This window comes from Chanodichthys erythropterus, chromosome 4 (assembly GCF_024489055.1).
Source record: "Chanodichthys erythropterus isolate Z2021 chromosome 4, ASM2448905v1, whole genome shotgun sequence".
NCBI lineage: Eukaryota > Metazoa > Chordata > Actinopteri > Cypriniformes > Xenocyprididae > Chanodichthys > Chanodichthys erythropterus.
In genome coordinates, this window is record NC_090224.1 from 15369721 (window position 1) to 15385602 (window position 15882).

The 15882-nt window shown below is 35.0% G+C and overlaps 1 protein-coding gene across 12 annotated transcripts in view; it reads left to right on the forward strand.

Moving 5' to 3' along the window:
- trdn (triadin) overlaps window positions 1-15882 on the forward strand; it is a 64627-nt gene that overhangs the window by 3726 nt on the left and 45019 nt on the right. For 10 of the 12 annotated variants that reach the window (XM_067384267.1, XM_067384268.1, XM_067384269.1 and 7 more), the window contains exons 2-5: window positions 1446-1655; window positions 2518-2556; window positions 7055-7108; window positions 10344-10475. In XM_067384267.1, the coding sequence (XP_067240368.1) occupies window positions 1446-1655; window positions 2518-2556; window positions 7055-7108; window positions 10344-10475 (435 nt within the window). The remainder of the gene's footprint in view (window positions 1-1445; window positions 1656-2517; window positions 2557-7054; window positions 7109-10343; window positions 10476-15882) is intronic. The other 2 variants (XM_067384270.1, XM_067384277.1) reach the window with 2 other exon arrangements.

A 15882-nucleotide genomic window follows, 5' to 3' on the forward strand; every position in this document is an offset into this window, starting at 1 on the left:
AAAAAAAAAAAAAAAAAAAAAAACACTGTGTGGTCCTCACTGTGTAAATTAAATATACATTTGTTCTAATTACAAAAAGTGATTTAGTCAAGGGCAGTGAGTGATTTTAACATGATTGACAGACAGCAGGCATATTGGGCTACTGTCACTTATAGAGCTGTCTGGATCCAATATATTGTTAAGGCAGTAACACACCAAACTGACGGCGGCGAACTAGTGGCGACGAAAGCAGACTGCAGGGTTGGCTCACGTCGGCAGCATCTGGGTCCAAAGTTGCCGACACAACAAACCGACGCTCGACAGCCGACGGCCAAGTAGCACATCCGTGTAAGATGAAATGCCTTTCCGTACCAGCAGGTGGCAGTAGCTGAACAGCCAATCAGAATGTGTTACCTTTCTCAAATGTTTACATTCATCATTACTATAGGATACTTGCAAAGACAGGCATTTTGACACATACTAGTGTGTGTATGTAACCATTTAAGGCCAATCAAGTAGGAAAAATAACTCCGTTCAGTACACATGCTCACTTGTCAATATCACTTGTTTTTAAACCACAATTCTTACAAATATACGATAATATTTCACGACCACACACGCAGCACAGCAATTTCACGTAAGCGTAACCATGATAGAGACAATATAGTCCAAAATCTCTACCGGTTGACAAATTTCTATCAATTAATCATGTCTACATGTATATCGCACACCCATAGTAGCTGGTTTGATATTGTTCCAATGTGGTTTACCAGCTCTAATGAGCAAAAAGATTCCAATTTATAAATACAGAAATATATACTTGGGTGTGTCAATTCAGTCAATTAGCAGAAAAGGGGAATCCACACACCAAACTACCCATCACGGACTCTAAAGCCCAGAACACACCAAGCCAACGGTCGGCCGTCGGGCAGTTTTTGTTCATCGGCCGACTAGGTTTTCTCGGTGTGTTTCGCACCGTCGGCTGAAGTTGGTCATCATCAGCTTTTTTCGGCCAATCCGACATGTTGAATCGGCGTAGGAGCTCGTCGGTCAGTTGGGCCAGCTGATCACTCTGATTGGCTGTTCAGGTACTGCCACCTGCTGGTAAGGAAAGGCATTTCTTCATAAGCAGGTGCAGAACAGATGTGCTGTCGGCTGTCGAGAGTCGGTTTGGTGTGTCAGGGCAACTTGGACTCAGACACTGCAGATGTGTGCCAACCCCGCAGTCTGCTTTCGTCGCCACTAGTTAGTCGGCATCGACTTGGTGTTTCGGGCTTTAAACAACCAAGACGTCAATCCCACCAGTGACTACTATGAAAACGAGACAGGACCAGATTTTTTGTCAAAAATGACTGGCTCAAACCAGTTTGAAACCATGTAGAATGTTCTTTTTTTCATGGGTTAACTTGTTTTGTACAGCAAAGATTTGCACTTATACATTTCTAAAGCTCTATGTGTCCCTACAGCACGGTCCTCCACCACCACGACTACCATAGTCGAGACTAAGAATGACGTGAGCGCAAATCCCATACGTTCATCCAAGCGCACCATGACCGATGACCTGTACAGCACGTTCAGCTCACCCATGGCCTGGATCCTCGTGCTGGCTCTCATCATAACATGGTCAGCTGTGGCCGTCATCATGTTTGACCTGCTCGACACCAAGGGTCTCGAAGGTAAGTCCAGCTCCATTATCTTTGTTTAAATACCTTCGATGGAGTTATTTTGGTACAGTTGTCCCGAAACGATTGTAGGTTGGGGGCAGACTGGGGGCTTTATAACAGCACATTCAGCTTAACTCTTGGTTAAAACAGGACCCAGATGAAGCGTAATTGGATGTTTGGACAAGCTTTTACAATGTGATAAAGCTCCAAGCTTGTTTTCTTGCTGAAAGTTTATCAGCAGTGCCACAGGGCAAACTTGTGAGGCTTCTAAGAGCAGGAGGGAAGGATATTGACTGGATCCTGATAGCATTGACAGTGACAAGGATAGATAGGGTGTCCCGTTGGCCGGGCTGCTATCAGCCACTGCTGCATTCATGTAGAGTGCTGAAAAAGTCCTTGTAGGACCCTTGTAGTAGTTTTACCTTGTATTACCACCTGATGATACATTAGAGTCCATCATTGATGCAAGGAAGATGACAGAACGGTTGTTTTTGGTGCTGAATTGCTTGAAGTTGCAGTCATCTGTTTCTCAGTGTGATTCAGTAATTCTATAATGACAATTTTGAACTCCTTCAACCGTTTAAAAAAATTGTCATTGTTTAGACGGATTTATCACTGTCATTGAGATCACATCACAACTCATTCGCAATTCATTCCATCAAAACACTCTAGAACACAAACACATTAACTAATACTTTACTTGAAATACTTTCAAAATGGAAACATTACACTTTCATTTCATGTAGTTCACTACATGATTGCACCGCCCCATATTATAGGAGTCACATTTACATTTACTTATTTCTAATAAGTTTCCCTCCTTTTTCCACCCTGTCCATCATCATGTGTCATCCTGTTGCCATCCAATAAAAAGCCCATACATTATACTGTGACGACCCCTGTTTACCACCTGGTAAAGACTCTCTGCCTGCAGTTCAGTGCTAATGCCTGTTTGTGTGTGTGCGCGTGTGTGTTTTCCTGCATGCAAACAGGGAGCAACTGTCACTCTCATCTCAAACATTCGTTCGGACATGCAAATTTACTGAACCATCTAATCTGTCTGTCATGAACACGACATCACTTCCTCTAGACTGTCATGCATTCCATTCAGAGTGACACTACACCTTTGACTTTATCATGATGGCAAAGTGAATAGTAGGACTAAGTTCACTTTGAAAGCAGATCGCACAGTGCTTTATGGTAATGCAAAATTGATTGCTTCAGAATTTAGACGCCTGATCAAATTGTACATTCGTTTCAATCGCCTCCATCTCTTTTGGCCATTATTATTCCTCTATACACTGCAAAGAACAATTAGTAATTTTATCTTGCTTTCCATTAGCATATAAATAATTGATCTAAAATTAGATCAATTTACTGCAATTTATGCAAAATTACATAACTGCATAATTACATAATCTTGAAGTTTTTCTAAACCACTGGCAAAGATTTTGTTCTCTTGTTATGAGATTTAAATATAAATATGAGAAAAAATATAAGATATATCACTTTAAAATCTCAGTACTTACTCAACTTTGCTTTTAACAATTATCTACTTTTAATATTTAGATATTTAAATGAATAATGTAACTTTTGTCTTTAAGAAAAAAATAAAGATTATTAACTTTTAAAAAAGGTGTTGTGTCACCAGAATGTAAGAGAGTGTTCGTCTTTCATAGTCTTATGCATAAAATAATGGTTTATTTTGGTCTCAAAATGAAACACATTTGCTTAGAAAAGTTACACATTTGCCGTACATTTAAATTCAACATGAAACTAAGCTCAGGAGACAAATAAAAGCTTCTCTTAAAATATACATTTATCACAATTGTGATTTAGATATAAATTCAGACCTAATATCATGGCATGGACTTGATATATGGACCAAAATACAGTACACTCTAAAAACTGCTGGGTTAAATATGGACAAAACCAGGGATTGGGTTGTTTTCACCCAGCCATTTTTTTCAACCAATTTTGGATTTATTTTTTTAGCCAGCAGTATAGTAATATAGTAAAAGGCATGTTTTTGCTCACCCCCAAATAGGGGCAAATTTGTGGGGTATTTTAAGCTGAAACTTAACCAGACCAGAGACTTATATTACATCTTGTGAAAGAACCTGCTGGGTTTGTCCATATTTAACCCAACTTGGGTTGTTTTTAACCCGAAATTTTTTAGAGTGTATGGCATCATCAAAACATTAGCAAAACTGATTTCATCATAAGGAGTACTACAATAAAATAAAGGGAATGAACAGCATTTTGATTCTCAGTACAAAATGCTCTAAAAGAACATGAATCTAAAATTCCCAGTGCAAAAATATATTGCGTTTTTATTCATAAGAGCACACTGGATCTTCTGAGAGACTTTAAAGCATAAGTATTTGAGCCAGCATGCCATCAATAAGCTTTGTGCCAATTGCTCCCTTCCACCCTGTGATATCCAACATTCATGAGTTGACGTCTACTATGCGATATTGCTTTCAATAAGCCTCAAATTATTCAATCAATTAATTTTATTCTAACATCGATAACTATGCTTTGAAAGCACTGTAGCGTGACTTCGTTTATTAACTGTGTGGTATTGAACGGCAACTCCTCCTTGCCATGCAGAATGATTTGATTCTTCTTTTCATTAAATGCATTGAGCAAAACAATGATATTTTACCTGTAGAATATTAATGCAGTATTCTATGTTGCAGATTTCTCACGTTCTTTTCAGGAGAAGGAATATATACTTTAATTTCCCTCTCAATGCACAGCTAAGCCTGGAGAAATGGCCTCGTAGGCTACGCGATGCGGAATCACGGGGAGGAAGTTGGCGCTTTGGCCCATCTTAACACAGCCTTGCATTTACAGAGTCTTTACCATTTGACTTCAGGTGGTCTATAACGGTGGTTCTCAACTGATTTTGCTTCAGAATTGCTCCATATTTATACAGTGGACATCAAATGGAGATCCAACACAGTACTAAAACACCCTATCCTACAAAACTAAACAGAAATATCCATTAAAACAAACAGTTAACTAATATAATTTACCTTGTGTAGCTTTTTTCAATGGGGTTTTGAGGATGAAGAGATGTCATGCAACTTTTCCATGTTGGCATGGAAGTCCTACCAGTTGAGAGCCACTGGTCTACAAAACAATAAAGAGAACATGTATTTCCAATTACAATTGAATGGCAAGAATATTGTGATGGCAATAAAGGTTTTTTTTTTTTTTTTTTATAGGTATAAGATATATCAGGACTAAACTGCCTCAGACAACAGGATTATGTCACATGTAACACTTTGTGTAAACATATATACACTGTACATGATCGGTAACACACTGTAATTCTCTTTACTGTTGGAGAGCTGTGGTCATGAAAAGAGGAGTATAGAGCGCAGAGGAGAGTGAAGGGTGAAGCTTTGCTTACTTTCAAGACAGGATTCAAAGACCACTGTGTTCCCCAGTGCTGTGACTGAGATTCTCTGTTGGGAATCATCCCCCTCATGCTTGAGTTTCTGAGATGTGGAATAGTGTCCTCTTTTTGCCCTGAATCCTCAGTCACATGACTGGTCTATGCAACAGTATAAGTCTAAGAAGAACTTAAATCAACGTAAGTGATGCACATGCTCACTTTCTAAGCGTCAGAGCTCATCAGAACATTGGTAAAATTTAAACAAAGTACACAATATTGGCAACTGTAAAGAATAGAACCAAAATGAATGTTTGTCTATTATAGCGCTTACTGTGATTTTGCCAAGTAGGGCATGTTCCTGGATCATATTTCTTGTTGGTTGCGGAGCAACATTACAATCAACCTACCATTTCCCTTTCCCATTCAGGAGCATGTCCTACTTGGCAAAATCACAGTCACCATATCATAACCATGACAAACTGCAGAGCTAGATTTTCAAATATGCAGAATATTGCCATGTGCAATGAGAAAATAAATGAATTTTACCACCAAATGACATTCCTGCAAAAAATAATTTCCTTGATCTGTATTTTTTTCAGTCTCTTTCCCAATATTTTTTATACCCAACTGGCTAAGTATTATTATTATATTCTGCATTTTTATCAGTGAGGTTTAAAAATGTGTTTTCCAAAGGGGTACAAATGAAAGTAATTCAATATTCATTGGGATTAAAATATCTTATGCAATTTTGCTTCTCAAGTACATTTATCTTATTTTAAGAATGTTTAGACAAAAATCCAGATTAAGAAAAATGATTTTCTGTATTGATAAAAACAGCAGCCATATTACTGTATCACAGATAAGACCAGCATAAACCAGCACATTATCACTTCTTCAAACAAACAACCATATAATTTAAAGGACCACATCTCTGCAATTTGTCCTCAAGACATTCATTCAGTTTGAGCTCATTGTTTATTTAGTTAAACATTCATCTGTATGGCTTTCTATCCCTTATATTGATTTCAATGATTTAGCTGCACTGCCCAGAGGAAAATGTCTATTGTTCCAGATATCTTTCATATCTCAGGAGATTTATTGGTGTTATCTGTTATAGAGATATCAACATTGTCTCAGATTTTTCTCCTTAAGAGAAATAAAAATGGAAACAAATGTGATACAGAAACACATATAAACTTATTGCGGATTTATAGCACATCTCAGATTATTGATCTTGATGTGATTGCAGACTTCTTGGCAAAATCTATAGGTGTCATGTGAGATTATTGAATCTTTCTCTAAATAGAAACATATAATAAGCAGGAGACATAAGCAAAAGTCTCCATTTGGTCTTCTTGTAAGCTTTTATTGCTGTCTAGAGATACAGTATTAAACAGATCTCATTTTACACGTCACACTCAAGCACCCAAAAATGTAAAATGTTGTCAGTCTCGAGTGTGAAAGCTTAGAGGGCAATACTGAATTTTCATAAAGTAGGTTAAAAAGTTAATCAAACAAATGTCACTGAATTCATCAGTATTGCATTAGCATCTCTGTGTAAAGGAGATGTCACAATTACGCTACGAGGCCTGAATTTCAATGCAGTAGGAAGCAGACATGAGAAAAAGAGCATGACAATTTAATTTGCTATGAATCAATAAATGCTCTAAAAAAAAGACCATAATACAGTGACTTTCGTAACACATTCACACTATGTATGTATCCTGCTTCTTGTACCCGTTTTTTTTTTTTTTTTTTTCTCATAATGTTAATGTTTGCAGTTTCATTTTCACTGTGACATGGATTAATATGATGTCTCTTTTCACACTTTCCCTGTGATTTTGTGCCATAAGAGTGACTTTTTTTTTATAATGGTGGCTAAATGAGCCTGTTTATCCTGCCTACAGTTCTGAGCATGCTCAGTGAGGACGACCCAATGAGAGTGTGTGTACAGTATGCGTGTTGCTATCCCACACCTCTGCTTCTGTGTCTCTCATCCTAACAGGACCTCAGCCACACCGTGTCAGGAAAACATTAAAGGAAGCAGGCAGCCTTAGAGGCAAGCCATCTTATATCTTACATCCTACACATATGAGTGAGAAGTGTGGCAAACAAATTTGAAGTAGTTATTTAATTGAATATACCAAGGTCATTGTAAGGTATTAAAAATGTGACTAGAAAAATGTCACTGTAAATTTCATTTAGTCATCCTGAATGGCATCTTCAAGCAGCATTTTTAAGGGATGTAACCACTTTTCAGTGTCAATGTGAATGTTTTGAAATTTTTTGTTTACCTTAAACTCATTTAGACTCCTATAGACTCCTTTCTCAATTTAATTTGTAAAAATATCTTTGAATTGTTTACTGTCACTCACCTTTTTGAGACTTAAATGGATGTAATTCATGAATGTTTTGGAATACAGACCTAAGGTTGGTCTCTTTGCAAAGAAAATACTCAGATTACTGCATAGAAACGTGTAAAAAAAAAAAAAAAAGTTTACTGTAAAAGAAAATGTACTGAACTAAACTATTTTTCTTTTATACAAGATATATATTTCACAAAATAATTTGGACTCTAAAATTGCTGGTATATGTGACATATGTGACCCTGGACCACAAAGCGTTTTTGAACTTGAGATTTATACATCATCTTAAAAGCTGAATAAATTATCTTTTCATTGATGTATGGTTTGTTAGGATAGGACGAGATTCAACTGTGAATATCTGGAATCTGAAGGGTGTAAAAAAAAAAATAAAAAATCTAAATATTGAGAAAATCGCCCTTAAAGTTGTCCAAATGAAGTCCTTAGCAATGCATATCCACTCAAAAAAATTAATTTTTGATATATTTATGGTAGGAAATTTACAAAATATCTTAAATGGAACATGATCTTTACTACTTGAAAAATCAATAATTTTGACCCACACAATGTATTGTTGGCTATTGCTACAAATATACCTGTGCGACTTATGACTGTTTTTGTGGTCCAGGGTCACATATTTCTAACCAAGTTGTGTTCCAAAGCCTGCTAAAGTACCGTTTCCATGATAACACAATGACCAATTTCAAAATGGTTTAATTTTGAGAGTTTAAGCTTTCGATTGAGACCTAATTTATGATTACTGAAATATGTGATAGGAAAAAAAAAAAATCACCCACAGAAATCACACACTTCACCTTTAATTAAGAAAATGCTAGTAAATTATTATTATAAATATATTATATATATTAAATATTATCTATCACAATTTGAATCTTGTGCTAAATAAAATATATGCAAGTCATTATCAACCTGAAAGGCTTCTTAGATTTACAACATTTTGCAACTAAAACAGCTTTACTGCCCATCTAATGTACCTTTACAAGCTGACTTTAACACATGATTGAGAATTTTATTGATGCTACCGAACAGATTATAGTAGTTAACCACCAGAATATTTTATAATCATATACTAATTTATTCTAACAGGAGTAGTGAACATCAGGGTGTTTAGAGGCTATAATAGAGGTCTGAGGAGTCTGAAGTGTGTGCATGCTGTCACGTCACCCCTGCATAATGGCTTCTGGTAAAATGGCTTTGACTCAGGTCATGCTGTTCGGCTGCTGATAACTACAGACAGACAGGCACTACATGATGGTGTGTGAATTATGATGAGTATTCCTGTCGATGGGCAATGGAAAGCAAAAAACCCAAAAGTTACTGAAAATGGAAACAAGTTTTACTGACTTGGCAACGGCATTTATATTTGTAGGTCTTTTTTTCCTGACATGTGGGTGTTAAATCCTTTTCAATGCTGAATTTGAAATCATCAGATCTCATCTTATTATTGAAGATGTCATTCGGGGTCAAAAGTACACTGATTATCTGAAAACAATATCAGCATACAGTTCATGGCCAAAAGTATGTGAACACCTGCTTCTAATGAATTGGTTTGTCTATTGCAGATACATCATTACTGAAAACAGCATACAATTCAAGCGCACAGTCAAGCTAAAATGTTTTATCTAAAAAGACCCTTTTATACAAGCATAAGCATGGTGTAATAAATGTAACATCTTGTCTCCGAAATTAAATAATTGCCTTTTAAACTATCATTAAAAACAATGTGACAATATAAACAATTTAATGACACATAAATGAGTGCGTACTATATATGGCTCATTGACGAATATGGTTTTATTAAGTGTTAACAATGAGATTATGTGGTTTTTATAATCAATTAACACTGCTTTTGTCATTTTTTACAAGATGGACAAAATCTGTCACCAAAAAAGTCATTCGGTTTAACCAATATTTTGGTTTTACTGAATGACACTTTTGGTTTTACCGAATGATGATATTTTCAAACAGTGCTAACAGGCTGATATCTAGCTAGGACAATAAAACATTTTATATTTAGTACAAGTTTTTAAAATATTACAATATTTTCCACGAAATGGCTGTATTGGCCTTTGGACAGTTAAACCGAATGACCTTTTGACACTTCAAAATCTTTAAAATACCTTTATATGTAGCAAAATATAATTAAAACCTTTTGGAGATCTAGTTGTACTACCTTACATACTTTGGATGTCATATCCTTGTTTTTTATTATTATTAAGGCCTTTGGACAGAAAATTGACCCGTCACGTCATTGACCCATATACTGATAGCTGATACTGATATTTTCACAAAACACATATGTAGACCGGTTTACTGTTAAAAAAAGACTGTCAATAATATATAAAATATAAAAAAAAAACCTCATGATTTCTAGTCAGCAGAATGAAAAAGTAATATCAAATTCAACCAACAACAAGTGCACAAACTCCCTACTAAACATCCATTATTGATATACAATGATGTGGGTGTTCAATACTTTCGGCCATATATTATATATATATATATATATATATATATATATATATATATATATATATATATATATATATATATATATATATATATATATATATATATATATATATATATAGGTAATTTGTAGGTAATTTAAGGTGGATTTATATATATATATATATATTACTTTGTAGGTAATTTAAGGTGGATTTATATATATATATATATTACTTTGTAGGTAATTTAAGGTGGATTTATATATATATATTACTTTGTAGGTAATTTTAGGTGGATTGTACACAGATAAAGATTTTTGAGCTGGTTTTGTAGAGCATTGACAAACTGAATGATGGTTTAGAGGTTTTTGCTGCTGTTATTAGAGCAGGTTAAATGGCTGTACGTATGTTTGTTGAGTGTATGGAAATATGTCTCAAGATGTCTAAAACGTGCTCTTAGGGGGTATTCACCACATCAGCCCTGATCCCATGAAGGCGGTGAACGAAGCAATGGATGACTCTACCGATTGGATAACGTCAATCTTGACTTTTATGACTAATTTGGTAGCACCAGAAGAAGAGGAGGATGAAGGTATATTAACTCGTTGTGGCCTTCATTTCACAAAAGCAGCACGATTACACAACAAACATTTTACTGTAATAACAACATCTCAGAAACCACAGACTAACCCACAGCGGCTTGATCTGACGAGCCATGTGTACTAATAGTTCTTATTAGAAATATGAGCTGGCTTTTATGGTCACGTTTTCCCCCTTCTGCAGAATAAACCTGGTTTAAATGGTTTCCCAAAGGGATTGAAGAATATCATGGATCATATTTGTGCAAATATTTTATTTCAAGACATCTATATTCTGATATAATATTACAAGATCTGCTAGAACATTCTAAGTGGTGTGTGTCATAACCTGAAATATTAAAAGATGGGTCACTATTTTACAGCTTTACTCTACAAAGAAGAGTTTTGAGAAAGAGGACGAGGAATTTCTACCAGGAACTATCGACCCAAACTCTGTGTGCCACATGTGTGATTCTACAAAATAACAATAAAAATCAAACAAAACAGTATCACAATCTCTGTCATTAATCTCTCACATCAAATCTTCTTGGTTTCTTTTAATACGAATCTCAATAGTTATTCAGTTTTTGATTCACAAATCCTCATACATATTATACTCAGTAATATTTATCCAAGGCAACTTACAAATGAGAATACATGCATAAGCAATTGATCAAAAGGGGACAATAACAAGTAATGCTACTGGGTCAATCCGTGACCATTCCGTGACAACTCAACCAGGTCCCCGGCTCAAATTTTTGATTTTTTAAAAATTTTTTCTGTAGAAAGACAAACATGAATAGTGATGAAAGCCAAAATACTAAATGTCACAGATAAATATTTACTGAGTAATCCACTGTTTTGTAGAGGGGTGGTCAATTTTCACCTGAGATTTGGAGCCAATTTACAGGGGGGTAAAAATTACTTTAGAAAGATGGCAGCATCATTATTTTATTTTTACACAGAGATTGGTATTGCTATTGGTAAAATCTACTGACTTTAGCAATCTTTGTTTCATTATATGCCAACAGTGACAGTTAAAAAATGGCAAAATGCACTTCTTGTGTTTTTTGCATCAAGTTTGAATGCCTGTAACTAAAGAAGTATTAAAAGATATCTTAATATCCTTTTAGGTTCTGGTTTTTAACAAACTTTCCTTTTGGTGTCTTCATTTTAAAGGCCCTATATGGTTCAATCCCAGAGATATGGAGATCTTAATGCGGCTCCATGAGTAACTTGGTAAATTGTACACATTTTCAGTGGTTAAAAACCAAATGTGGGTCACTCTGCACAGAGCTGATCCTTTTATCTTTTAAAGAGGAATATCTGAAGAACAAATAATGTTGAAATTAGAAATGTATCTCTTTTCTATCAACTCAATTGCATAGAACATAACTGAGTGCAATAAATATTTATTTTCCAAAGTTTGCATTCCTGTAACTCAAGAAGTATTCAAGATATCTTAATATCCTTCTAGATTCTCATTCTTAATAAACTTTCCATTTGAAATCTTCATTTTCAAGGTACTATATAGTTCAGTCTCATACTTATGGGTATCTCAAAGGAGTTCCATGTTCAAATTGTTGAATTTTCCCATTTTCAGTGATCAGAAACCAATGTGGTTCACTTTGCACACAGCTGATTGCATTTAAAGAGGAATGTCTGAAGAACAAATAGGTCTAACACTGAAACTAGATATGTATCTTGTTTAAACAATTGAATACAACACACCTCTCTGAGTGCCAAAAACAAACATTTTTCCAAAGTTTATGTCTTTAATTCAAGAAGTGTTAAAGAAATCTTAATGTAATTTTAGATTCTTGTTCTTATGAAACTTTTCTTTTGGAATCATTTTAAGGCCCTATGTCAATGTGGTAACGTGCAGTTACAATACTGCATATTTGAACTCTTAGTAGCTTCAGAAGCTGTTAAAATGAACAAATTCACGTCTTCCAAATATCCCTAAAACTGATTCAAATATAGATTTTAATAAATACACTTTTGGAAGCAAGTTAATGAGCCTCAACTTAACCCCTTTTCAGTGAATTTTTGGCTTTCAGGGAGGTATGTTTTATGCAATTCTTTTGATAGAGGGAAACAAGATTCATTTCTAGTTTAAACATTATTTATTCTTTAAACATTCCTCTTTAAATGCAATAAGTATCAGATGTGTGCAAAGTAAACCACATTTGGTTTTTGATCACTGAAAATGGGTGAAAGTCAACAATTTGAACATGGAGCTGCTTTGAGATGCCCGTATCTATGGGACTGAGCTATATAGGGCCTTGAAAATGAAGATTTCAAAAGGAAAGTTAATCAAGAATGAGAATCATTAAGATATCTTAAATACTTTTAGAGTTACAGGCATACAAACTTGGAAAATGAATATTTATGGCACTCAGATAGGTATGTTCTATGCAACTGAGCTCAGAGACAAAAAATTAGATACATTTTTAGCTTTAACATTAGCCTATTTGTTCTTCAGATATTCCTCTTTAAAAGAAAAAAGTATCAGCTGTATGCAAGAATTGTACACATTTTCAGTGGTCAAAAACCAATATGGGTCAGCCACATTTGGTTTTTGACCACTGAAAATGTGTACAATTTACCAAGTTACTCATGGAGCCCTGTCTCCATATGTCTGGGACTGAACCATATAAGGCTTTTAAAATGAAGATACCAAAAGGAAAGTTAGTTAATAAGAACCAGAACCTAAAAGGATATTAAAATATCTTTAATACTTTTTGAATTACAGGCATGCAACTTGAGGCAAAAAAACAAGTGCTTTTTGCCATTTTTGAACTGTCTTCGTTGGAATATAATGAAACAAAAAATGCTAAAGTCAACAGATTTTACTAGTTGATCTACCAATCTGTGTAAAAATAAAATAATGATGCTGCCATCTTTCTAAAGTAATTTTTACCCCCCTGTAATTTGGCTCCAAATCTCAGGTGAAAATTGTCATTTTGACCCCTTCTACAAAACAGTGGATTACTCAGTAAATATTTATCTGTGACATTTAGTATTTTGGCTTTCATCACTATTTATGTTTGTCTTTCTACAGGCAATTTTCCAGTATTTGGTTGATTTGACACCGAATGACCCTACTGCACAGAATATATTTTGAGTGGTAAAAGAGGATAGAGAATATAATGGCTATATGGTTGGCTAGAGATGTTTTCTGTTTGAATATGAAGAAAACTAATTCAATATAAATTCTAGGAAAACTAGTCTTAAAATCCTGCAATTCTTTTACTTCTAAAGTAACTTCACTGGGTTTTTAAGTTTTTAATTTCTCTATGTATTTTTTACTGGAAAACCCAAGACAACAATACCGATTAAGAAAATTATGTTTGCAGTTTAGTGCAAGAGAAGAGATGATGCACTATTTGTGATTTTTGTCACTATGTATAGGAGAACAATGAATCTCAGAAAAAAAAGAGGCCTACGTAAGAAGCAAAACAACATGAGACATCTTAATCTCCCCTCTTTAAAGGAACACTCCACTTTTTTGAAAATAGGCTCATTTTCCAACTACCCTAAAGTTAAACAGTTGAGTTTTACCATTTTCACCTCCATTCAGCCGATCTCCAGGTCTGGCGGTACCACTTTTAGCATAGCTTAGCATAGTTCATTGAATCTGATTAGACCGTTAGCATCTCGCTCAAAAATAACCAAAGGGTTTCGATATTTTTCCTATTTAAAACTTGACTCTTCTGTTACATTGTTTACTAAGACCGACGGAAAATGAAAAGTTGTGATTTTCTAGGCCGATATGGCTAGGAACTATACTCTCATTCCGGCGTAATAATCAAGGTGTGTAATATCATTGTGCCTGCTGCACCCATGGTACGGCAGCAAAGCTCCTTGATTATTACGCCGGAATGAGAGTATAGTTTCTAGCTATATCGGCCTGAAAATCGCAACTTTTCATTTTCCGTCGGTCTTAGTACACGATGTAACTACAGAAGAGTCAAGTTTTAAATAGTAAAAATATCGAAACTCTTTGGTCATTTTTGAGCAAGATGCTGACGGTCTAATCAGATTCAATGAACTATGCTAAGCTATGCTAAAAGTGGTACCGCCAGACCCTGAGATCGGCTGAATGGATTCGAAAATGGTAAAACTCAACTGTTTAACTCTAGGGGAGTTGGAAAATGAGTCTATTTTCAAAAAAAAAAAAAAAAGTGGAGTGTTCCTTTAATTTTGGAAACTAATGGGTCATTGTGGTCTCATTGAGGGCAGCTCATATGGCCCTGTCTTTAACCACAGATGCACTTAGAAAGGTCAGAAAAAAATGTTTATTAGGTACTCTATCTCCTCTCCTTTTTATCCTGATTTTGTATCAAGTTTAGGTTAGTAGAGATCATTTTCAATTGACTTCCATGACCTTGAAAATGTATCACATCTGTAACCAGACTATTCAACCCATACAGTGATGGTAGGTTAGCAAACAAAGCTGCCATTAAAACTGACACTTTTATTATAGCAAATATAAGCCTATTTGCTTTAATCTTCAATTAAAATCTCCAAAGATAAATAAGGCCTATGGAGATTAAATACGGCCTATGAAGTAATGAATCTACATTTTAATGACATTTACTTTCTGGTTAATTATCAGTGACCACAGATCTGTAATCAATTAAGAAACCCCCACAACACTAGAAGACTCATTCTACAAGACTTTTAAGATCTACATAATTTACATTAGTAGTATTAGCGCTGAGCTGAGCACAAACGTTTGAAATCATCTAGATAAAATACAGCAGAAATAAATGTTTATTGGGCTATCAGAAAACTAATTAAGTACATATGCAAAATTAACACTTTCAGTAACATTCATAAAGGAGAGCTCAAAACAAAAAGAGGCACAAAAGTGACACTGAATATCAAGATTGTTGAACCAATAACACGCTTGGCTATGGTTCTTCATAACTCACCTTGAGGTGCTCTGAATACATGCATGTGGACTGACTGCCACATTGCTTCAATACCTCCAGTTATCAATGAATGCTTTCAGATTAATAGTAATGTAACATACCATCAGAATCTCAGCAAAACATTCTTATATAAATAAATAAATTATAGGGACTGCAATTCAGGTTGATTGGGACACTTTTTCCAAGTCATCTCAATGGCAAAAAAGTGTCTCAATGTGCCAGTCAGTCCACATGCATGTATTCAGAGCACCTCAAGGTGACTTATGAAGAATCTTAGCCAAGCGTGTTATTGGTTCAACAATATTGGCATTCAATGTCACTTTTGTGCTCTTTTTGTTTTGAGCTCTCTTCACTGGTAATGCATTCTAGGGCAAATATTAGGCATATATGCGCCTAATTTTTGCCCCAAAATCCATTACCAGTGACGTTTCGTAAGTGTCAGATAGCAGCGTGTACTGTCTTTACCTGCTGTACAGACAAA